The sequence below is a fragment of the Hemiscyllium ocellatum genome, chromosome 29, assembly GCF_020745735.1.
Source record: "Hemiscyllium ocellatum isolate sHemOce1 chromosome 29, sHemOce1.pat.X.cur, whole genome shotgun sequence".
In the NCBI taxonomy this organism is placed as follows: Eukaryota; Metazoa; Chordata; class Chondrichthyes; order Orectolobiformes; family Hemiscylliidae; genus Hemiscyllium; species Hemiscyllium ocellatum.
In genome coordinates, this window is record NC_083429.1 from 34,128,980 (window position 1) to 34,153,296 (window position 24,317).

The following is a 24,317-nucleotide window of genomic DNA, read 5'->3' on the forward strand; positions in this document are numbered from 1 at the left end:
ATAATTGTTGCAAAACCTCAGTATTTCCAATTGCCAGAATAGAATTGCGATTATTAGAAATGTATAAAGTTCCAATAGCAAATGACGCAGCTTGAATTGGAGGAAATGACAAAGGAGAAAGAAAGCGAGGCAAAACCAAAAGTGAGAGAGATAATTGCAACAGAACAAAGAGCAAAAGAATGAAATCAGCTTGAAAATGAAAATAAAATGAATCAGTTTGAGCTAAGACTAAAAGCAGAGGATATCAAGTGAAGAAGAACAAATCGCCAAGTGAAGGGGCAAAGTTAGATGCTGAGCAAAGGAGAGTGAGAAGAAAGTCAAAAGGAAAGTGAGTCATCTTGAGAAGAAATTGAGAGAAGAGGTTGAGAAAGACCATGAGCAAGATACGGTGAGAAAGTGAGAATGAGATGCCAATTGAAGCAGAGAAAGATACTGAGTGAAGTAGGAGAACAAAATGTGAAGTTAAGCAGAGCAAAGTGCCAAGAGAAGGGGGAAAGTCATATGCTGAGTGAAGGAGACTGAAATGCTGAATGATGAAGACCGAGACAGCATGTGAAGGAGAGTGAGAAGATGAGTGAAGAGGAATGAGAGTCCCATTTTAAAGAGAGAGCATGATACCAAGTGAAGCGAACTTTGAAATACCGAGTGAAGAAGGTTAGCAATAGAGTCAGAGAGATGTACAGTACAGAATCAGATCCTCAGTCCAACTCGTCCATTTTAACCAGATATCCTAATCTAATCTAATCCCATTTGCCAACACTTGGCTTATATCCCTCTAAACCCTTCCTATTCGGAAACCCATCCAGATGCCTTTTAATTGCCAATCTCTACCACTTCCTCTGGCAGCTCTTAGATGCACCACCCTCTGTATGAAAAAGTTGCACCTTAGGTTCCTTTTATATTTTGCACCTCTCACCCTAAACTTATGCCCTCTAGTTCTGGACTCATCCACCCCATGTAACAGACCTGTTTATCCTATCCATGCCTCTCATAATTTTATAAATCTCTATAAAGGTCAACCCTCAGCCTCCAACTCTCCAGGGAAAGCAGCCCCGGCCTGTTCAGCCTTTTCCTGAACCCTTGCACACAATATTCCAGAAGTTGCCTAATCAATATCCTGTACAGTCGCAATATGACCTCCCAATTCCTGTAAATACTTTGACTGAAGGCGAGAGTGAGATTCAGAGTGAAGGAGGTGGTAACGGAAAGATAAGAGTCAGACGCTTAATGAAGAGGTCTAGCAAGGCAATGAGTGAAGGACAAAATGTGATGCCAAGTGAAGGGAGAGAGATGCTGAGTGAACAGGGAGAGCAAGGTGCTGTGAGATGGGGAAATAGAGACATCAATTGAAGGAGGGTGACACTTCAAGTAAATGTGTAAGTGAAACGCTGAGTGAAAGGACAGAGCAAGACACTGCGTGAAGGAGGAGAGCAAGATGCTAAAGGAAAGGAGGGAGTGAGGTGCTGAGTGAAGGAGAGCAAAACACCAAATGAAGAGGAAGAGCAAGCTACTGAGTAAAGTGGGAGAGCAAAACATGAAGTGAAAGAAAACAAAATGAGTGAAGGTGTGAAGTGAGATCCTCAGTAAAAAGGAGCGAATAATCCGGTGAAAGAAAGTGAGACACCAAATGAAGGAGAGAGTGACATGCTGAATGGACAGCAAGATATCAAGTGAATAAAGAGGGTGATTTATGGCAAGGAGGAAATGAGATACTGATTAAAGGGAAGCAAGACACCAAAGGAAAGGGGAAAATGGGACACCAAGAGAAGAAGATAGAGGGTGTGTGTTGCCGAGTGAAGGAGATTAACATGTCAATTAAAAGGAGTGAGTGAGACATTGAGTGAAGAGGGAGAGCAAGATAATGCAACAAGGGGTAAGAGGAGGATGCTGAGTCCACTGTTTTCCTGTATGTTTGTTTTCATTACAGATTTCAAGCCTCTGCATTATTTTACCTTTAGAATAAAAATCAATCATGAATACATCAGTTTAGCCAACTGTTTAAATACCAAACCATTATTTGGGTATATATTCAGTTGATGTGAAAACTGAATGGTTAACATTGAAGTCAGGTTTTGAAGAGCTAGAAAATATAAGAGTTTTGTTTTAAAACTTCAGGGAGGTTTTTCAGAGCCCTTTCAACAACAGTGATTGGACTAACAAGATGATATGTTTTGGGCCAGTTTTATAGAGCCGCAGTGCATTTGTGAAGTAAATGTTAACTGATACTGGACTGTTGGTGCAGAATCATGATTAAGCTAAATTTGAGAAAAGGCTGCACATTTAAGATAAGGGAAAAGATGAAAATAAGGATGCAGACTTGATTTTGATACTTTGGGGTGATTGGAATCTAGGTGAACTTGTTAAAACAGTAGGCCAGTTGGAATACGGAACTTGGTATGGGAGAGAAAATTGAACAGTGGAGGTTGTAAAATGAGAGAGTATTTTCAGTTCTGTAGGTAGTGATGTTAGTTAAGGTCTCAGCACAGACAATGGAAGCACTGGAATACACACAGTGAGTTTCAAAAATGATGGAGTATTTTTAGCAGAAAATCTAAGAGGAAAGAAGTAAACTAAGGGTTCAGAACGTTACTGAGATTGTGGTCATAGGGAAGGCTCTTCTAGTTGGAGGGATCTAAGATCTGTGGATTAGCTAATGTTAAGATGGAGTTTTTCTGCTTTTCAACAAATTGGTTAGTAAGACTTGGGAAAAATTCTCATACTTTGGAAATGTGCCCTCAAGGAATGCCACTATCCTTACATCAGGAAAGCAGGTTTTCCCCTTGGCCGACTCCATGATCATGTCTGGAAACAGCACGGCACTTAGATAAAGGTTAAAATCAAATTGGAACATACTGTTCTTACTGCCAGTTGTTTGATGCAGAACCCTGCTCTATTATAGGCACTGTTAAAGCTCTACATTACTTTCCCCAAAGACATCTGAGGTCCATCATGTGAATCTGATGGCAAGAAAAAAACCAAACTCAGTGAAATTTGTCATTGCACTGAGCTCAAAAGCACAGACACCATCCTCTGGAAAATGCCATAGTCTCTTGCATAGATTACTGCTGGATCCCCAAGCAGATTACTATTGAATGTTGTCTCAGACCAAACAGCATTTAGGTGATTATCACAAATCAACCAAAGCCCCCTCAAAAAACTTGCAGACTGCTGCACTGCAGATGTCTCTTGGGAAAAGGCTATAACTGATTAGTGCATAGCTCGGTCAGGATTGAAGCACTTAAGTCAGCAGAGCTTGTATGTTGGTACTTGTGAACATTGGTTCTGCATTGTGAGTTTACAGTCAAATTATTTGATTAACAAGATAATTATAAAACAATACATCATGGACAGAAATGGTCCATTGTACCTATGCTGGAAGAGGAGCAAGGATGGATTACAGGTGTGTAGATTCTTAACCAAACTTACTAAAGGTGAGAAAATGTTACTAAGTATGCTTTTTATCTGTTCAGATCTAGGAATGTTTTTTTTGTTTGCCCAGGAAAATGAAAAATGTCAGTCCATGGACTGGAATATTCTGGACCTGAAATTCTGCACATTCTCTGTCAGTATAACATGATGGACATGCTTTCCTTTCTTTGACCCACCTGCATTTTATCATAGAAATCCCACAGTATGGAAGGAGGCCATTTGCTCTGAAGAACATCTCACCTGGACCCTTAACCATCTACGGTAACTCACATTCAGCATGACCAATCCACCTAATCTGTGCATCTTTAGGACTGTAGGAGGAAACCAAGGCACTGAAGAAAACCCACACAGCGGGAGAACATGCAAACTCTACACGGACATCCAGGGCTGCAATCAAACACAAATCCGGGTGCTGTGAGGCAGCAGTATGAACCACTGAGCAACTGTGCAGCTCACAGAGCCTATTACACCAATGTAGCTTTGTTCATTATTCTGTACTCAAGTTATGTTCTATTGGCTTGCCAAATTGCCAGGGCAGATTTGTGTTCGGTTTGTTACAACATGGTGGTGAACCCTGCTAAACCAAACACCCAGAAAAGCTTACCTTGCCTTGTAATCTGTTAAAATATGAGTACCAGAGAACTCCCAAATTCCACTACTTAAAGACAATTTTTTTAAACTTTAAAAGTGAACATTAAACAACAACTATCCACAACTGTAAGCCCCTTTCTCCTAACTGCTTATTACCTGCCTCCAACTCTATAACAATGTGATGTTCCAATAAGAAATTTATTAAAATTACATCAACCTAATTTGTAAACCACAAAGCTACTGTCATCTTCGGTATCTTTCTTTTTCTGGCTGAAGATCTCCCTGGATGGTCATCTTTTTTACTACAAATATGTTTCACGTGAACAGATACCTTTGATAGAGAGTGTTTCCTAATTTATTGGGCCCCTCTCAATGACAGTTGCCCTCTCTTAATTTTTAAAATGCATTTTATACTCCCAACATCAGGTCATCTCATTGGTTCGATGTTGGCAAAACAATAAATTAAAACTCGTTTTTTTAGTAAATTGATACCAAAGCGAGTTTTAGTATCCTGGGGCATAATTTAAACTGGTTAAATTTGGATTGTTGTCAAAACAGCAAGCAAAACTCTGGTATCCATTTCACAGCCAAATTTTACATATTTTCGATTTTCCAGTACACGCTCAGACTGCCAATTTGTCATATATATAGATGTTTGTAATCTCTCAGTTCAAAGCAGCATTCACTTTCTCTTAAAGATACAGTACACACCTTTAACTTCATAATAAGGTTCAATATGCACACATTTCACAAGACTGTTCAGGCTCATTTTCGGTAGAATCCTTGGAATTTAGATCATAGTAGAACATACTGTGCCATTAATGTGACAGCCCATGTACAAATTATCAAGATTTGCCATGCTGTTCAGTGTTTAATGTTTGTTGCTGACTAAAGAATTTCCAGCCCCTCCAGTACACTACTGTTGAAATTTTAAAAATAAACACAAAATTCTGAAAATACAGTGAAGTCTGTCACTGTGGAGAGAGAAAAACAGTTATTATTTCAGGTTGTGACCCTTCATTCCTACTGCTGTCGGAATAACTTCAAGCAGAAGCAGGAATGGAGTTGGACTAATGTCAAAGGAAAACAAATAGGTAACAAATTAGAAGAGTAATTGGGAGGGGTGGAACGTATAGAGGAGACACTTTGAAACAGGAGAGAAATGGGGAGCAGTATTTGGGCAATAATTGAGCGATGGATCTGTTGGTGGGGAAAGGGTAGAAAGGAATGCTTGAATAATATCACTGTGATCTTTGTGGGATTGGATTGATTTTGGATTAATCATTGGGGGATAAGGAGAAAAATGTTCAATTAGTGTCCAAGGATGTGTAGCCTAGGTGGATTAGCCATGGAAAATCTAGGTTACAGGTAAGGGGGTGGATCTTGGTGGCATGCTCTGTGGAAGGTTGGTGTGGACTCAATGAGTCAAATGAGTCAATCCACTGCAGGGATTCTGTGGTATGATTCTAATGTGTGTCAGCTTAACTAGAAATGGAAGAAGATCACCTTGAATTAGGTTGTTGAAATTGTTGAAAGCCAAGTTATTTTGCACAATTCTGAATTTGCTGCCTTTGACCTTGCATGATAATCCCATGGTGAATAAGACAAGATTAAAAACTCCTCTCAGAATTATTTTCAGAAATAAATTGGTTTGATTTTTAATTTTTTTCAAAGCTTGTAATGGAGTCATTTCTAATAAAGTTGAGGGATGTATCTTCTAAAAGACAGGAAGTTGTAATGATTGTTTAACTGTAGATTCCAAAACATTGGAAATGCAGTAACATAAAGTGCAAGAGCTCAAAAATAACTGGGATTCAAGAAATGTAACTGTTATGCAGTTGACTTAATGAGAGTAATTTGGTCAAAATTTACTCAATATTAAAGAGATTAGATAGGGTAGGTAGGATGAACCGATGACAAGGAATCATAAAATTAGAGCATCTCAGGTCTGAAATTTGGGAATACCTGTCTGTACAAAAAATGCAGTTGTCAATTTTTAATTTGAAGTCTGAGCTTAATAGATTTTTATTAACCACTTGTATTAAGAGGCTTTATTCGGCAATCAGTGAAGACAGATCAGCTGCGATCTGAATAATAGTACATTTTGACTTGAAGTAACATATTCGGGCGTGCCTTAGAATGAAGAGAAGATTGCCCCGCTTTAAATTTAGAATTTGGCAGTCCTCTCTTCCACGGGTGTGTTAGAGCCCGCGTGTCTTTGGAGAGGTAGCACAGTGTCCACCAACACCCTTGAGCTGTCCAGGGAGAGGTGGGTACCGCAGGGAGTGGAGTGTATTATATTTCTATCCAACTCTATTTTGATTTAATCCCTGCCCTCCCCTTCACTGTTTGATCACACAGCATTGCCCTTTGATGTGAAGGGCACTACTTGTCACTGGCCACTTGGGTGTTTCCTTTCTTCCTGGTGGTGGAAATTGAATAAAGTTTTGTCCATCTGTTGTCTTTCACTGTCTCACGCCTGTACACACACAACATGGATATTGGGGAAAATATAGGTACTACCGCAGTTAGGCGATAGTAAATTTAAAAAAATAGAATTTGGCAGTAATTGTGATTATTTAGGGCTATAGTGGCTCAGTGGTAACGTCCCTTCCTCTGAACAAGAGGGCTGAGTTCAAAGTTGAAAAGTGTGGTGCTGGTAAAAGCACAGCCGGTCAGGCAGCATCTGAGGAGCAGGAGAACCCGCGTTTTGAGCATAAGCCCTATATCAGGAATGAGGATTGTAGCCCAAAGGGGCTGAGAGATATATGGGAGGGGGGTGGGGTTGGAGGAAGGTAGCTGCGAATGCAACAGGTAGATGAAAGTGACAGGTCGGAGAGGAGGGTGGAGTGGGTGGGAAGGAAGATGGACAGTTCAAGAAGGTGGTGCTGAATTACAAGGTTGGATCAGGGATAAGGTGGGGAGAGGGGAAATGAAGAAATAGGTGAAATCCACATTGCTACTGTGTGGTTGGAGGAGGCCAAGGCAGAAGATGAGGCGTTCTTCTTTCAGGCGTTAGGTAGTTAGGTTTGCCAGTGGAGGAGATCCAAGACTGGCATGTCCTTGGCGGAGTGGGAGGGAGAGTTAAAGTGTTTGGTCACAGGGAGGTGGGGTCATTTAGTGTATGTATCCCAGAGATGTTTCTCTGAAATGTTCTGCAAGTTGGTGTCATGTCTCCCCAATGTAGAGGAGACCACATCAGGAGTCATGGACACAGTAGATGACATGAGTGGAAGTACAAGTGTATCTTTCAAATGTGGAAGGATCCTTTGGGGCCTTGGAACAGATGTCAGGGTAGGAGGTGATGTGGGCGCAAGTATTGCACTTCTTGTGGTGGCAGGGGCAGGTGCCTGGGAGTGGAGGTCAGGTTGGTGGGGGGTGTAGATTGCACAAGGGAATAGTGGATGGAATGGTCTTTCCAGAATGCAGATAGGGGTGGGGAAGGAAACACATCCCTGGTGGTGGAGTCTGTAAGTGGCAGAAGATGATGATGCGATGTATCATGCAGTGGAAGGTGAAGACAGGGGTGGGGGGGTCTGTTGTTGTTGCGATTGGAGGTATGGGGTTCAAGGGCGGAAGTGGAGGATATGTGCAGGAGGGCATTGACGACTACATGGGAGGGAAAATTGTGGTCTTTGAAGAAGGAAGCCACGTGGAATGTTCTCTAATGGATTTGGTTCTCCTTGGAGCAGAAGTGGCGGAGGATTTGGGAATAAAGAATAGCATTCCTACAGGAGGCAAGGTGGGAGGAGGTATAGTCCAGGTAGCTATGGGAGTTGATGGGTTTGTAGTAGATGTCCATGTTGAGTCGTTCACCAGAAATGGAGAGGTCCAGGTGAACTTGAGGTCAGGATGGAAGGCATTCATGAAGTTGATGAACTGGTCAACCTTGTAAGAAGCATGAGGTGGCACCGATACAGTCAGTGATGTAACAGAGGAATATGTGGGGAATGGTGCTAGTGTCGCTGTGGAAGATGGACTGTTCCACATACCCATGTGGTTCCAGGGTCCCAAGGCAGATGAGGAAGCATTCTTCCTCCAGAATCAGGTGGTTAGGGATTGACAGTGGAGGCAGCCCAAGAATTGCATGTCCTTGGCAGAGTGAGAGGAGTTATGTCAGATCCAAACTTCCAACTTGACACTGCCCTCTTGAATTGCCCTACCTGTCCACCTTCCTTTCCATCTGTTCACCGCACCCACTTCTCCAACCCATCATCTTCCCCATCTTCATCTATTGCATTCCCAGCTGCGTTTTCCACCCACCCCCTCCCATTTTTCTCTCAGACCTCCTGGACCACAAGCGTCATTCCTGATGAAGGGTTTATGCTTGAAATGTCAATTCTCCTGCTTTCCCAGCACCACAATTTTTGACTCTAATCTCCAGCACCTGCAGCTCTCACTTACTTAGGGCTGAGTTCAATACCTATCTGCTCCAGAGGGTGTGATAACATCACAGGTTGATGAGAATAATGGAGCAGGCTTGGAAGGCAAAACCATTCCTGTTTATATTTCTTTTGGGGACTAATAATCATTTCCCAAATTATCAGTTTTCCAAAGCTGTTCATCAATTTATGTTAATTTTCTAGGTTGGTATTAATGAGCTGCAGATAGAATAACCTATAAACTATTGAATGCAAAGACTTGATTTTGAACTTGATTGTGGCACAGTTGCTCAGTGGTTAGCACTGCTGCTTCACAGTGCCAGGGATCTGGGTTTGATTCTCACCTCAGCCTACCCTATGTGAGGAGTTTGCACATTCTCTCTGTGTGGGTGTGCTCTGGTTTCCTCCCACAATGCAAAGCTGTACAGGCTAGGTGAATTGGCTATTCTAAATTGCCTGTCGGAGAATGGGTCTGGGTGGGTTACTCTTTGGAGGGTGTATGTTGGGCTGAGGGGCCTATTTCCACATTGTAGGTAATCTATCTAATTTAAAATTACATTGCTTTAAACTGGTGATTTGGTGGTGGGTCACACCAAAAAAAAGTGTTTGGCATTCTTTTCAAATCAAATATTGACTATAACATAGGGCAGGATCTGAAATCTTAAATTTGCGAGGCCAAAGTGAAGGTGGAGAAGGACGGTGGCGGGGCGGAATTGAGCTCCGAAGGCGGCTGCCATGGCGCGGCTCCTCCACGGTAGACTGAAGGGGCGGAAGTGTACACCGACGATGGCTGTAAAGGGCGGAACTAAATCCCGAGAAGGACGTTGGCGGAGCGGAAGTGAATCCTGAAGGAGATTGTAGCGGGGCGGAAGTGAGGTCCGCAGTGGAACGAGTGGGACTGAAGGCGCTTGAAGTGTAATCCGGAACCGAGTTTAGTTTGGTGGGACGGGGTAAACGGGTGGATGTTAATTTGAAACTACCATGGGGATATCGAATGATGCGGATACAACGCTGTTCATCGGGAATCTGGATCAGAGAGTAACGGAGGAGCTTCTATTTGAATTATTCCTGCAGGTGGGCCTTGGCCTAGTGAGGCCTTGGGCGGGATTGAACTTGTCTCCGCTCTTCCCTCAGAAGCTGTTCCTTTCGATTTTCAAACCCGCTTATTTTTTTTGTCTCAGCTTTTACTGGGTCAGTTTGAAGTCATTGCCGTTTAATGAAGTGGTTAAGCTGCTTTTGTGCAGCCATCAGCAGAAAGTGAATCTGAAATTGAATTGAACAGCCGCGTGTTTCATTCATGTTCTGCAACTTCGATTACTTTCATTTATGAGATACTTCAGAGCAAACTTTCTGTTTATAGTTTGTTTATAGCCCGGTTTGTTCAAAATTCCCCAACTTCACTCTTTGGTTCTAATGTAATTCCGCAGACACTTTTTCAAAATGCACGTTTTTCTCCTTTTTCGCTACTTGATTGGAAATGTGAGTATCCTCCCTCATTTCCTTTTTCTGCTTTGCCAGTCTGGCCCGCTCCTCGCCGTAAAGATCCCCAAGGATAAGGATGGAAAATCAAAGCAGTACGCGTTCGTGCATTTTAAACATGTGGAGTCCGTCCATTATGGGAAAAACTTACTGAATGGAATACAACTCTACGGAAAGGCTATTAAGATACAGTTCAGATCAGGTAAGTTCAGAAAACTTGAATTGCAGCAGTTTATTTCCTGCCTTGTCGGGTGATAGCTTGAATTCCAATAGACATTTTTCATTTTTGGTCTGCTTGCTTTCATGTCATATGTTTTAAATTTGTCACTGTACGTTTTTCCCAGTCAGGGAGAATGTAAATCTGTTCCAAGTTTGATATTTGAACTTGTTACAAGAAAGGGAGATAATTGGTATCTCTGGTAGCACCTAGTAGGAAAAACATTTAACTTATGAAGATGTTAGATAAGAGAGAAGCAGAATGGTTGTTTTCACTGCTGAGTGAAAGTAGAACTGGGGGATATAGCCTCAAAATAAGGAGGAGCAGATTGAGGACTGAGTTGAGGATGAACTTCTTCACCCAAAGGATTGTGAATTTGCAAAATTCCCTGCCCAGTGAAGCAGTTGAGTCTGACTTGTTGAGATGTTTTGAATGCAAAGATAGATTTTTGCACAGTGAAGGAATTGAGGGTTGTGGTGAGCGGGCAGGTAAGTGGAGCTGAGTCCGCAAAAAGATGAGCTTTGATTTTATTGAATGATGGAATAGATTTGATGAGCCAGATGGCCTACTACTCCTATTTCTTATGTTCTTCAGTGGTCAGGACACTTTTGACACAGATTTTGCAAATACTAAACTTTTTTACTAATGGCTCAATCTGAAAAAAGGTTGAATTCTGTGTATCAGTTTTGGAATCAATTTTGACTTTAAGTCAGATGAAAAATTGTATTTCAGCATGTGCACTCTAAACTTTTAAATACAGATAATAGGTTTTGAGCTTTCTTCCTGGTAGAAACAGTTGCTTGATCTGGTGCCTGTCAATTGTTCTGTGATATCGCTGTCATTGTTAACTTTCAGTGGATACAGGTTAATGTTGAAGATAACTTTAGATGGGTTAATTGCAGTGTTAATGCTTTTTAAGCAGTTGCAGAGAAAGAAAAGGTGATTGAAGAGAATTCACTTGGTCATGAATGGGGAGAGGCAAACTGCAGGATGGATATTAATCTTAATAGAAAGCAAACTACCATTGATTTGAGATGTCATTCCAGACGCAAGAAAGTCAAAAGTGTTAAATTTAAAATTGACAGTAATTTTCTATTTTCTGCCTTCTGTTTCTAGGGAGTGTTCATGAATCTCGGGAAGGAAGCCAGTCTCAGAATTCAACTTCTTCTTTCGCTCCTCCCTCCCATTCTAACCAGTTCAGCAATAATCGGTATAAACATTGTTCTGTAATTGTTTAGCTATTTTTGTTTTCAGTTCTGCATGTTGCTAACTAACATGTAGTCTGTTTGCTTCTGTAGACTCTTAAAAAGAAATTGCAATGCACATCAAGTAGGCAGAACTTGCAAGGGCTCAAAAGTTGCTTTATAGATTCTGAATATTAAAGGAGGCTTTTTGAGGAGTTTAGAATTGCTGAGACTAAGTCTTTCAGGGCAGGAAGTGAAAGCCATACTGAATATTGACAGCATTCATTTATACTTGGGAAATTTTGGCAGTTGTGCTTTCTGTGTACATGTTAATGTGTAGATTTGTAATTGTGCAAAAAATCTAATGTAAAATTATTCCTGCAAGATGGTCTCTCAGTAGACCACTTTCAAGGTTACATAACATTGCAACTTCGATATTCAATATAGGATAGTGGTGACAAGAAACATTGTGATGCTAAACGTTGTCTTAAGGAGCTTAGACTATAAGAGACCATAGGACATAAGAGCAGGAATTGTGCCATTCAGCCCATCAAGTCTGCTCTGCCATTCAATCATGGCTGATAAGTTTCTCAACTCCATTCTCCTGTTTCTCCCCGTAACTCTTGATCCCCCTGACAATCAAGAAATATCAATCTTCGTCTTAAAAATACTCAATGACCTGGCTTCCAGCCTACTGTGGCAGTGAATTCCATAAATTCACCACTTTTCTGTTTAAAGAAATTTCTTCACATCTCTGTTCTAAAAGTTGTTGTGGTTCTGTTCGCCGAGCTGGGAATTTGTGTTGCAGACGTTTCGTCCCCTGTCTAGGTGACATCTTCAGTGCTTGGGAGTCTCCTGTGAAGCGCTTCTGTGATCTTTCCTCCGCCATTTGTAGTGGTTTGAATCTGCCACTTCTGGTTGTCAGTTCTAGCTGTCCGCTGCAGTGGTTGGTATATTGGGTCCAGGTTGATGTACTTATTGGTTGAATTTGTGGATGAGTGCCATGCGCCTAGGAATTCCCTGGCTGTTATCTGTTTGGCTTGTCCTGTAATAGTAGTGTTGTACCAGTTGAAATTCATGTTGCTTGTTATATGCGTGTGTGGCTACTAAGGATAGCTGATCGTGTCGTTTCGTGGCTAGTTGGTGTTCATGGATGTGGATCGTTAGCTGTCTTCCTGTTTGTCCTATGTAGTGTTTTGTGCAGTCCTTGCATGGGATTTTGTACACTACATTGGTTTTGCTCATGCTGGATATTGGGTCCTTCGTTTTGGTGAGTTGTTGTCTGAGAGTGGCTGTTGGTTTGTGTGCCGTTATGAGTCCTAGTGGTCGCAGTAGCTGGCTGTCAGTTCGAAAATGCTCTTGATATACGGTAGTGTGGCTAGTTCTCTGGGTTGCAGCATGTCCTCATTCCGTTGTCTTTCCCTTAGGCATCTGTTGATGAAATTGCGTGGATATCCGTTTTTGGCAAATACATTGTACAGGTGTTCTTCATCCTCCTTTTTGCAGTTCTGGTGTACTGCAGAGTTTTGTGGCCCTTTTTGAATAGTGTCTTGATGCAACTTCTTTTGTGTGTTGGGGTGGTTGCTTTCGTATTTTAGGACTTGGTCTGTTTGTGTAACAAACAGTCTTACCGCAAATTCAACCCAAACTCTGGGTCAGATATGTGGATGACACCTTTGTAATCATTAAAAACACAGAAATAGAGAACACACACTGGATCATCAATGCCACACTCACAGGAATCCGATTCACTATGGAGAAAGAAAAGGACAACCAACTCCCATTCCTGAACGTGATGGTACAGAACACCGAACGGAGAATTCAGTACAAAGGTATACAGGAAAGCCACACACACAGACCAAGTCCTGAACTACGAAAGCAACCACCCCAACACACACAAAAGAAGTTGCATCAAGACACTATTCAAAAGGGCCACAACACACTACAGTACACCAGAACTGCAAAAAGAGGAAGAAGAACACCTATACAAGGTATTCGCCAAAAACGGATACTCGCACAATTTCATCAACAGATGCCTAAGGGAAAGACAACGGAATGAGGACATGCCGCAACCCAGAGGACTAGCCACACCACCATACATCAAGAGCATTTCCGAACTGACAGCCAGACCACAGTGACCACTAGGACTCATAAAAGCACACAAACCAACAGCCACTCTCAGACAACAACTCACCAAAACGAAAGACCCAATACCCAGCATGAGCAAAACCAATGTAGTGTACAAAATCCCATGCAAGGACTGCACAAAACACTACATAGAACAAACAGGAAGACAGCTAACGATCCGCGTCCATGAACACCAACTAGCCACGAAACGACACGATCAGCTATCCTTAGTAGCCACGCACGCAGATGACAAGCAACATGAATTTCAACTGGTACAACACTACTATTACAGGACAAGTCAAACAGAGAACAGCCAGGGAATTCCTAGAGGCGTGGCACTCATCCACAGATTCAATCAATAAGCACATCGACCTGGACCCAATATACCGACCACTGCAGCGGACAGCTGGAACTGGCAACCGGAAGCGGCAGATTCAAACCACTACAAATGGCGGAGGAAAGATCACAGAAGCGCTTCACAGGAGGCTCCGAAGCACTGAGGATGTCACCTAGACGGGGACGAAACATCTGCGCACACATTCCCAGCTCGGCGAACAGAACCACAACAACGAGCACCTGAACTACAAATCTTCTCACAAACTTTGATCTGTTCTAAAAGGTCTTCCCTGTAATCTAAGGCTGTGCCCTTAGGCCCTAGTCTCCCCCACCAATGGAAATGTCATGCCAACATCCATTCTGTCAAGGCCGTTCAGTATTCTGTAAGTTTTTTTTAATTAGATCCCTCCTTGTCCTTCCAAACTCCATCTAGTATAAACCCAGATATGTTAAGCTTTTCATTCCTGGTACCATTCTCATGAACCTCCTCTGAACACGCTGCAGGGCCAGTACATCCTTCCTGAGATTTGGGGCCAAACATTGTGCACAATACTCCAAATGTGGTCTGACCAGAACATTAGGCAGCCGAAGAAGTACATCTGTGCTTTTATATTCAAGTCCTCTCTACCTTAATGCCATAATTGCATTTGCCTTCCTAACTACTGAGTTAACTCAAAAGTTTACATTGAGCGGATCTTTGACGAAAACTCCCAAGTCGCTTTGCAGTTTAGACTTCTGAATTTTCTCCCTATTTAGAAAATAGTTCATGTTTCTATTCTTACTACCAAAGTGTATGACCCCTCACTTTCCCACGTTGTACTCCATCTGTCACTTCTTTGCCCACTCTCCTAACCTGTCAAAATTCTTCTGCAGCCACCCTGCCTCCTCAATACTACCTGACCCTCTATCTTTGAATAGTCTCCAAAAGTAGCCAGAATGCACTCAGTTTATTCATCTAGATTGTTAATTGTAAAGTGAAAAGTTGTAGTCCCAATGCTGAGTCTTGCACAACAGCACTTGTCACCAGCTGCCATCCTGAGAAAGACTCTTTTATTGCCACTCTCTGCTTTCTGCCAGAAAGCCAATCTTCTATCCATGCTGGCACCTTGCCTCTAACACCATGGGCCCTAATCTTACTCAGCAGCCTCCTGTGTGGCACATTGTCAAAGGCTTTCTTGAGATCATAGAGTCATAGATGTACAACATGGAAACAGACCCTTTGGTCCAACTTGTCTATGCTGACCAGATATCCCAACCTAATCTAGTCCTATTTGCCAGCACTTGGCCCATATTCCTCTAAACCCTTCCTATTCATATACCCATCCAGATCATTTTAAATGTTGCAATTATTCCAGTCTCCACCACTTCCTCTGGCAGCTTTTTCCATGCACGTACCACCCTCTGTGTGAAAACGTTGCCCCTTAGGTTTCTTTTATATCTTTTCCCTCTCACTCAAAACCTATGTCCTCTAGTTCTGGACTCCCCAACTCCAGGGAAAGGACTTTGTCTATTTATCCTATCCATGCCCCTCATGATTTGATAAACCTCTATAAGGTCAACCCTCGGCCTTCGAAACTCTAGGGCAAACAGTCCCAGCTTATTCAGCCTCTCCCTATAGCTCAAATCCACCAATCCTGGCATCATTCTTGTAAATCTTTTCTGAACTCTTTCAAGTTTCACATCATCCTTTCGATAGGAAGGAGACCAGAATTGCACACAGTATTCCAAAAGTGGCCTAATCAATGTCCTGTACAGTTGCAACATGACCTCTTAACTCCTGTACTCAATACTCTGACCATTAAAGGAAGGCATACGAAACTCCTCCTTCATTAGCCTATCTACCTGCAACTCTTCTTCTAAGGAGCTGCACTCTAAGTGTTTTGTTCCAAAACACTCCCCAGAACCTTACCATTAAGTGTATAAGTCCTGGTAAGATTTGCTTTCCCAAAATGCAGCACCTCCCATTTATGTAAATTAAACTCCATCTGCCATTGTTCAGGCCATTGGCCCATCTGATCAAGATCCTGTTGTAAACTGAGGTAATCTTCGCTGACCCCTACACCACCAATTTTAGTGTCATCTGAGAACTTACTAACTATACTACTTAAGCTCACATCCAAATCATTTATATAAAGGATGAAAATTAGTGGACTCTGCATTGATCCTTGTGGCACTCCACTGATCACAGGCCTCCAGTCTGAAAAACAACTCTCCACCACCACCCTCTGTCTTCTACCTTCAAGCCAATTCTGTATCCAAATGGCTAGTTCCCTTTGTATTCCATGAGATCTAACCTTGTGAACCATTCTCCCAAGGGGAACATTGTCGAACTCCTTACTGGTCCATATAGAACACGTCCACTGTTCTGCTCTCGTCAATCCTCTTTTGTTACTTTTTCAGAAAACACAATCAAGTTTGTGAGACATGATTCCCCATGCTCAAAGCCAAGTTGACTATCCGTAATCAGTCCTTGCCATTCCAAATATGTGTAAATCCTGTCCATCAGAATTCCCTCTAACAACTTGCCCACCACTGATGTCAGACTCACTAGTACTACCTTTCTTAAATAGTGGTACCACGTCAGCCAATCTCCTGTTTCCGGCACCTCCCCTGTGACTATCGATAATACAAATATCTCAGCAAGGGGCCCAGCAATCGCTTCCCACAGAGTTCTTGTACACCAGATCAGGTCATAGGAATTTATGCGTTTTAAGATATTTAGCACTTCTTCCTCTGTAATATTGACATTTTTCAAAATGTCACCATCTATTTCTTCACACTCTATATCTTCCATGTCCTCCACAGTAAACACTGCAAAATACTTGTTTCGTATATTCCCCCATCTTCTGCAGCTCTACAGAAAGGCTGCCTTGCTGATCTTTGAGGGGCCTTATTCTCTACCTAGTTAACTTTTTGTCCTTATTGCAATTGTAAAAACCCTTTGGATTCTCCTTCACCCTATTTTGCCAAAGCTATCTCATGTCCCCTCTTTGCCCTCCTGATTTCCCTCTTAAGTGTATTCCTACTGCCTTGTAAGGATTATACTGTTATACTCCTTATACTCTTGTGAGGATTCACTCAATCTCTCCTGTCTATACCTGACATCTACCTCCTTTTTCTTAACCAAGCCCTCAACTTCTTTTGTCATTCAGCATTCCCTATATCTACCAGCCTTTTCTTTCACCCTGACAGGAATATACTTTCTCTGGATTCTCGTTAGCTCAGTTCTGAAGGCTTCCCATTTTCTAGCTATCCCTTTACCTGCGAACATCTGTCCCCAATCAGCTTTTGAAAGTTCTTGCCTAATACCATCAAAATTGGCCTTTCTCCAATTTAGAAGTTCAACTTTTAGATCTGGTCTATCCTTTTCCATCATTATTTTAAAACTAATGTGAACTTATGGTCGCTGGTTCCTGAAGTGGAAACTAAAGAAAGATGTCGGCATTTGAACTTGAGTGGCTTATTTACTGTCTGTGGGAGAACTGAGCCTCCAGTCACTCACTGCTGAGCTCTCTTCACTTGCTGTATCTGAACAGTGAGGAGTATAAGCTTTTGTATATTCATCTATTCAGCCCAGTCAGCTTGGTTTGTTATAGTTACTCCGCATTGGCTGAACACATAGGTTCATGCAGATTCCCGATGTACCTGGAATTTGTTGCCTCCATTTTTCTGTGCTGAATACAGAAATACACAGGGCAAGGTATACCCTGCCTTGGACAGTGATGGGAGGGCAATACCTTGAAATGACAGCTAAATGATATTAAACCATCAACAGTTAGAACAGTCCATATCACATAAAGATGTTCCCAACATAGCTCACCACTGTGTGTACCTTGCCCTGTATATTACTGCATTGTTATTTGTAATGATATTAACACCTTGTGTCTTGTTCCTAACGGCAGCAGCCACCAGAGATAGTCAACTATGTGCATTTAGACTCTTATGACCCTTTATTGCTCTGGTCCCTTTGACCCAAAGATGCCAGTTCATGCCCCAATGTTAAATTTTTAAGATGGCTTTGGGGATGGAGAAGTGTCATAGTGATTTTTTTTTGTGATCTCATTGAAAGCTCTTGTTTGCTCTGATAGGTTTGGCCGTGGTATGGATAATACAGGGTCTCCAATCTTTGCGACCCCACAGCCAGTACAGAAATCATTTTCTTCACCTGATAGTCTTCAGAGGCAGGTTGTGGTAAGTAAAAACATTGTGAAAATTATTCTGATTTTTAATAGAAATTTCTACTCTGCCAGTTGTACTCTAATCGATTTCTCCTTACTGTTATGCTTTAAGAACGTGTTCCGTTTGATCTCTCTTCAATTGCTCCATGTAATATTTGTTGTGAAAATATGGTTACTTTAAGAACTGTTACAATGCCGACCAGATGTCCAAATTTGCTTATGATTGGGTTAAGAATTGGTAATGTTTTTAATAAATGATTTGAAATCTGATATTTAGGGAATAACTCCGTGAGAATTCAGTTTGTAAGCAAATACTAAAAATTTTACTGTACAAAAGTCAATGCAACACATTGAACAATATATCTATCTTTTAAGAGGGGTAATAATAGACTGATTATGGTGGAACACACCACAAACTGCACATTAATGGGTATGACCAGCAACCAGCCAGTCAAGAGTTATCACTGAGCCATAAAGTTTTTGTTTCTCTCAAGGGATTGTCTCCTTTCTTTATTTTTTCTCTCTCCAAAGATTTTAGTTTTTGATTTCTCTCGAATCACTCCAGCCTAGATTGCCTTAATGACTGCTTGCCTCTGAGTTATTTAATCTCTTCTCCTGAGATTGCTTGATTGGATTCAGTAGGCTGCACTATAGCATTTTAGTATCATCACAGTTACACCTCTCTTGGTGTCCTGAGCAGAACCTTGTTACGTGAATTTTCTTTGGCTAACTGCAAGCTCTTGCAAACATCTTCATTTAATCTTTGGCTAGTAAGTGCCTGAGGCTTCCCAGAGACCAAACTACCAATAGCAGAGTTGGTGATCATCTGTGGCCTTCTCGGCTTGCAGCTGGCTTCTGAATTCCAACTGCACAGATCCAAGTACAGAGGAACCTCAATTATCCGGCTTTCAATTATCCGAAAATCAGATTATCTGGCAAGATTGCAAGGTCCCGATTCTGTGCTAAATTATGTTCTGCAGTGTTTGATTTATCTGGAATTTGATTAACCGAATGAAATACCCTCCACCCATGTCTTTCAGATAATGGAGGTTTCTCTATAGTAGCATATTTTGCTACGTGAAATCTCTTCACCCTATTTCTGATTTAACACTTAGACTACTGGGTTGTCTGTATGACCTATTAAGACCTTCCAGCAAAGTCCCACCCCAGTTAGTGGCAGGATCAAATATATCAACCTTGGAATTTTTTAAATTCTTGTGATGAGAGTTTTACTGGCTCAACCAGCATTTATTGCCCAGAGGGCAGTTAAGAGTCAGCCATGCTGGTCTGGAGTCATGTGTAAGAATGTGACCAGATAAAAATGGCAGTTTTCTTCTGTAAAGGATATTAGTGAACTAGATTAGACTAGATTCCCTACAGTGTGGAAACAGGCCCTTCAGCCCAATAAGTCCATACAGACCCTCTGAAGAGCAACCTTCCCAGACCCATTTCCCTCTGACTAATGCATCTAACACTATGGGCAGTTTAGCATGAACAATTCACCTGACCTGCACATCCTTGGACTGTGGGAGGAAACCGGAGCATCCGGAGGAATCCCACACAGACACAGGGAGAATGTGCATGCTCCACATAGACAGTCACCTGAGGCAGGAACCAAACTCGGATCCCTGGTGCTATGAGGCAGCAGTGCTAACAGCTGAGCCACTGTGCTGCCCAAACCAAATAGGGTTTTCCTCTACAGTGGATAATGATTTCATGGTCATTGTTGATCTGCATTCTAGATTTTTATTAAACTCAAATTACATTATCTGCCATGAGCATTACCAGGGTCTCTGGATTAATTGTGAAAGCACAATCATAATACCGTTACGCCATTGCCTCCTCTCCTTTTTATAATTTGTTGCTCCCCTCAGATTCTAACTTGCAGAAACAAAAAATAATGAATTCATCAGAAGATGCATGTTCTTCTCCATTCAAATCCTGTTTTTTAAAAAATAAATGTTAATTTGAAGTGGTTTTGTGTTCCCATTCTGGAATTCTTTTCATGACCAAACATTATTAGCAATAGAATCTGGAAAGTTCCTGACAGGTTGGAAAATAACTGATGTAACACCTTTGTTCAAGAAAGGAAGGTAGAAAACAATAGATTAATTCATCTAACATCGTCATGTGGAAATCTTTAGACCATTATTAAAAAGTTTTAAACTGGGAAATCACAAATAAAAGATGGCAGTATTAACATGACTTTGTGTGAAAGGAAATGGAGTTTCTAGATGAGTCATGATCTTATCAAATGGCAGAACTGGCTTGTGGGACTGAATGACCTATGCTTGAACCTAATTCATAAGTTTGCATATGTTTTGTACATGGGGTGTGGTGTTGCTATCTAGGTCAGCATTAATTGCACATCCCAAATGCCCTTGAATTGGGTAGCTTGTGAGTACATTAAGTAGTTGATCAATTGCTGTGGGTCTGTGGTCGCATGTCAACAAAGCCAGATAAGAATTACTACTGATTTTCTCCCCTTGAAGGCATCCAAGCAGCAAATGAGTTTTTGAGACCATCATCATTGGTTACATAGTTGCTATTGAGTCAGTTTTTGTCATTAAAATTTCACCAACTTTCATAGTGGGATTTGAAACCATGTCTCCAGAGCGTTAGTCTCAATCTGGATTACTAGTCCTCATTACCATTACTCCCTCATCTCCAGTGTAAGTATTGATGTACTATTTTGTTCAATTTATAATTTTCTGTCAGGTTGCACCCATCATGATATAAAGATGAGGCTGTTTCCTCCTTGTCCATCCTCCCTCTCGTTTCAAAGGGCTATCCAATTAACCTTACCATGCTGTCTGTCTGTAGAAGTCTGCCAGTCCTTTTCTTTGCCAAAGGTATATCCAATTCCTTTTTGACAGTATTCTTTTCACCAGCGTTCAGGTAGTTCATGCAGGATTTTAATGAAAATGCTTCAACTTCTCTCTTGCTTTCCAGTTGAAACTGTATCCTCTAGTTTGATTCTTTTTCAGATGGATCAGGATGTTCTTTCTTCTGTCTGACTGAATTGTGCAGATATGTGAACAATTTGATTTTTAACTTGCAGGTGAACAACATGTGGCAGCAACAGGCCAGGGGAGGGCAGCAGAATTACAGTCCCTCACTGCAGCAGTCTAATGCTAACAATCGATCCACTCTGCAGCAATCCTACCAAGGTACATCTAACCAGCATGCCACATCTCAGAATTATAGCACCACTGCACAGCCACGGTCATCCAGTCCAAATTCACGAATGATGTGGCATTCTGAAAAATCAACGTCAGGCACCCAGAGGCAGCAGTCCTATTCATCCTACCGATCAGATAATGGTTATTTCGCTCGAGATGCTCACTTCCAGGATCACAGTTCAGAGCAGTATTATAGAGGAAACCGTGAACCAGAGTTCCAACATGACCAAAGCTCTCAACACAACAGAAGTTGGGAGTACGATTATCGGAGGGATCACTCTCGAGGAAGCAGACGTCGAAATTGGCAATAAACTTACTGCCAGATTGGGGATGAGTTAATCCCTTTCTTTCTGAACATTTAGAACTTGAGGGAATGTTCAGTGAACTAACTTCCTGATGTTAAAAAGATGATATACCTAATTGTAATTTTCTGAGCAGTTTGGGATGTCTGCACAAAAGTTCCCTATTTGTACAATATAAAGCACCAAGTCCCCGAGCCAATTGTCTGTCTAAGCTTGTTCCTTTCCCACTTGTAAACATATCTGACTCCTTAACGTGAATCTCTGCCTCACTACTTGTGAGTTTGTTTTTTAAAAGTTCTAATGGTGCTTTATCTGGAGGGAGATGGAGTTAAGCAACTTTCATCAGTTTCTTTGATTCTGGTGACCTTTACCACTCAGGCAGACCACATAGTTAATTGCATAGCGTGATGTGCCAGTAAAATGAAACTCTTTTCTGAATATAAAATACGCAGCAGAGGAGCAACATGTCAGGACCATGATTTTGTCTTATCCAAATTGCACATGTGAAATCTGCAAAGTTATAATGCAGGTTCAATATTTAAATAGAGTGTCAAAGCCAAAGTGAGTTCTGGATTAAAAAAAATGTTTTGCAGACTAGTGGTGTACTATATCTTCCTTCCCATTCTGTTATTAGTTCATTTGAGGCACTGACTGTTCTTTGTTCTTTGTTCTTTGTTGAGTAGTCTTGCTTCAAAGTTGCTAATACAGTGAACAATTGATCATAATCTTATCCTTAGCCTGCCTCCAATGTCTATGTTCTTCCAATTAGTGTTTTTTTTAAATTGTCAAATAACTGGCAAGCACAGATGCAGCACTCTGCTCAGCTGGGGGGGAATTGCCTGCTGATGAAACTTCGGTGAGGAGCAATAGGGCTACTGACAAAATCACTGAGTAAACTGGATCCACAAAATTAATTTACATGTACATCTGATATGCTAATTTTTAAATAGTGTGTAATTAACTCAGAGCCTTAGCCAGTGCTAATGCAAACATTGCTTAAAGAATTGGCTATTAAAGAATAAATGCTCAACCTTGTTTCTTTTAAAATAAAAAATTTGGTGAGAGTCAAACTCCAATAAAGGAATCGGATGCAGCAAGGAATTTCAAGGATTGTAGACAAGAATCTGAATCTGCTGATCATACATAGAATGAAGCTGAGGAATAGCTCATATTAAGCTGGAAAGTAGCATTCTCCTTGTAGAAGTTGAGTGCAATTCTACTTGTTTAGTGTGGAAGAGATCACCATGTGTCCTGTAAACCAATTCTAGTCTTGGTGACAGACTTCTAAGACTATAATTGGGATGCATAAATGTAGGGAACTAGTATGTGATTAGGTTTCTTGCACCTTTTACTCAAGTGCAAATAGCAAATGCCCAGTTGTTAGTGCTCATTTACAAAAGTTGTTGCTGTTTTCCTTCAATTTGAACTTGCTTCTCCTTTTACTGATACCCACAAGGTAAGTGAAAGTTATTTATCACCATATTGCTGCCATGAAGCAGTGTCAGCCTTTGAGGAATAGTACTGTATAGCAGGAACATTCTAGTTAGAATAAATTTAGAGTGCAGGTATTTCCTATTGATAAGTATTACTAGTTACTAATTATTGTCTTTAATTTTCTCATTGTGTTGCAATTGTACCTAACCAAAATTTACTGGTTTTTGGTCCTCTGAAACTAATGTACCCAAGAAAACATAATATGTACCTTTTTGTAGTTGTAACAGTAGAATAATGTATTCTCTGGTGTTCAGTAGCAAAAAAAAACCCTTCAGAATTTAAAAGAAGAAATTTGTACAGCTTTTTAATATTACTGTTATTTTTTAACGTAAGCCTTGTTTTATTTAGGTGAAACTGGGTTGTACATAACTTTGTACCTGCTTCATTTGACAAAAGATTTTGGAGACCATGAGGATTGTAGCAAAGATGCGCAATGTCCTGACCAGTCCGTTTACCTTCCTGATTTTGAGGTTAACCAGCTAATTAAGATGAACAGTTAAAGTTTCCTATTGCTGCTGCTCTAAACCAACCAGTTGCCACTTTTTTTCATGCTGTATAAATTGATATTCCCCTTCAGCCTTCAATTTCTTCTGTCCTTTATCCTGCTGAGTGCAAGATTTTTAAGCTTTGATGGAATGTCTCTCTTGTAACCACCTTTTTAAAGAACTGAATTTTGTGTCTTGGAAACTTGTAGCTATTTTACCCTTGCGTACTTCCAAATGTGTGAATCCAAAATTTGGTTTCTTTAACTTGAAGTCAATTATTGCAAGGTCTTTTGATTTTGTTTCCCTTTGTTTTGACATGAGGAAGTTAGCTGTAGCCAGCTAAGGAAGAGGAATCTTAAATATTAGGAAATTTGCACTGCTATCTAAATTTGTACTGCTATTTAGCTGTTGTACAGCTTGTAATTAGTTTATAAATGTGCAATATTTTTAAATGTTTTTGTAGGAGGACCTGCTTAGGTCAGACTTTATTAATTCCTAATAAGTTTGGCATATGCACTGTTATGTGATTGTAATTGGTATTGTTCATGTACCAGAAAAGTTTGATCTTAAATGAAAATCCATTTCCAGGTTTTGAATTGTAATCTGTTTTTGTCTAATGAATTTTGCAAACTACTAGTTTTCGTCATTCTTTTTCTGATATTCTCATTGTTGTGAAGTACATGCATCCACACTTAAAACATTTTACTTGCAAAATGTTTTTTTGTCTTCATTCTTCATGGACTTGTACAAGATGCTTATTCACTTTTTTTGTAAATTTCAGTCTTCATAATGTCCTTGTACAACTAAGTTAATTTAGCCCATTGATCATGAGAAAATTAGACACATGTCCAAGTTTACTTTGCTGATATACAAGTTTGGAGTCATAATAAATCATACAGGTTAGAGTATAAAACAAGGGATGAGAGTAGAT

General features: G+C 40.9%; 1 protein-coding gene across 2 annotated transcripts; it reads left to right on the forward strand.

Annotated features, from left to right (window-relative positions):
- Window positions 1–8,966: 8,966 nt before the first annotated feature.
- LOC132829491 (RNA-binding protein 7-like) lies at window positions 8,967–23,967 on the forward strand. 2 transcript variants are annotated; one of them, XM_060846710.1, is made up of 6 exons: window positions 8,967–9,476; window positions 9,921–10,083; window positions 11,215–11,308; window positions 17,834–17,936; window positions 20,985–21,093; window positions 23,250–23,967. In XM_060846710.1, the coding sequence occupies exons 1-6, from the start codon at window positions 9,384–9,386 to the stop codon at window positions 23,399–23,401; spliced, it is 714 nt and encodes a 237-aa protein (XP_060702693.1). In that variant the 5' UTR covers window positions 8,967–9,383; the 3' UTR covers window positions 23,402–23,967. The 2 variants fall into 2 exon arrangements, with proteins under 2 accessions (XP_060702693.1, XP_060702692.1); XM_060846709.1 differs by having other exon boundaries at window positions 8,970–9,476; window positions 20,985–23,342.
- Window positions 23,968–24,317: the final 350 nt, after the last annotated feature.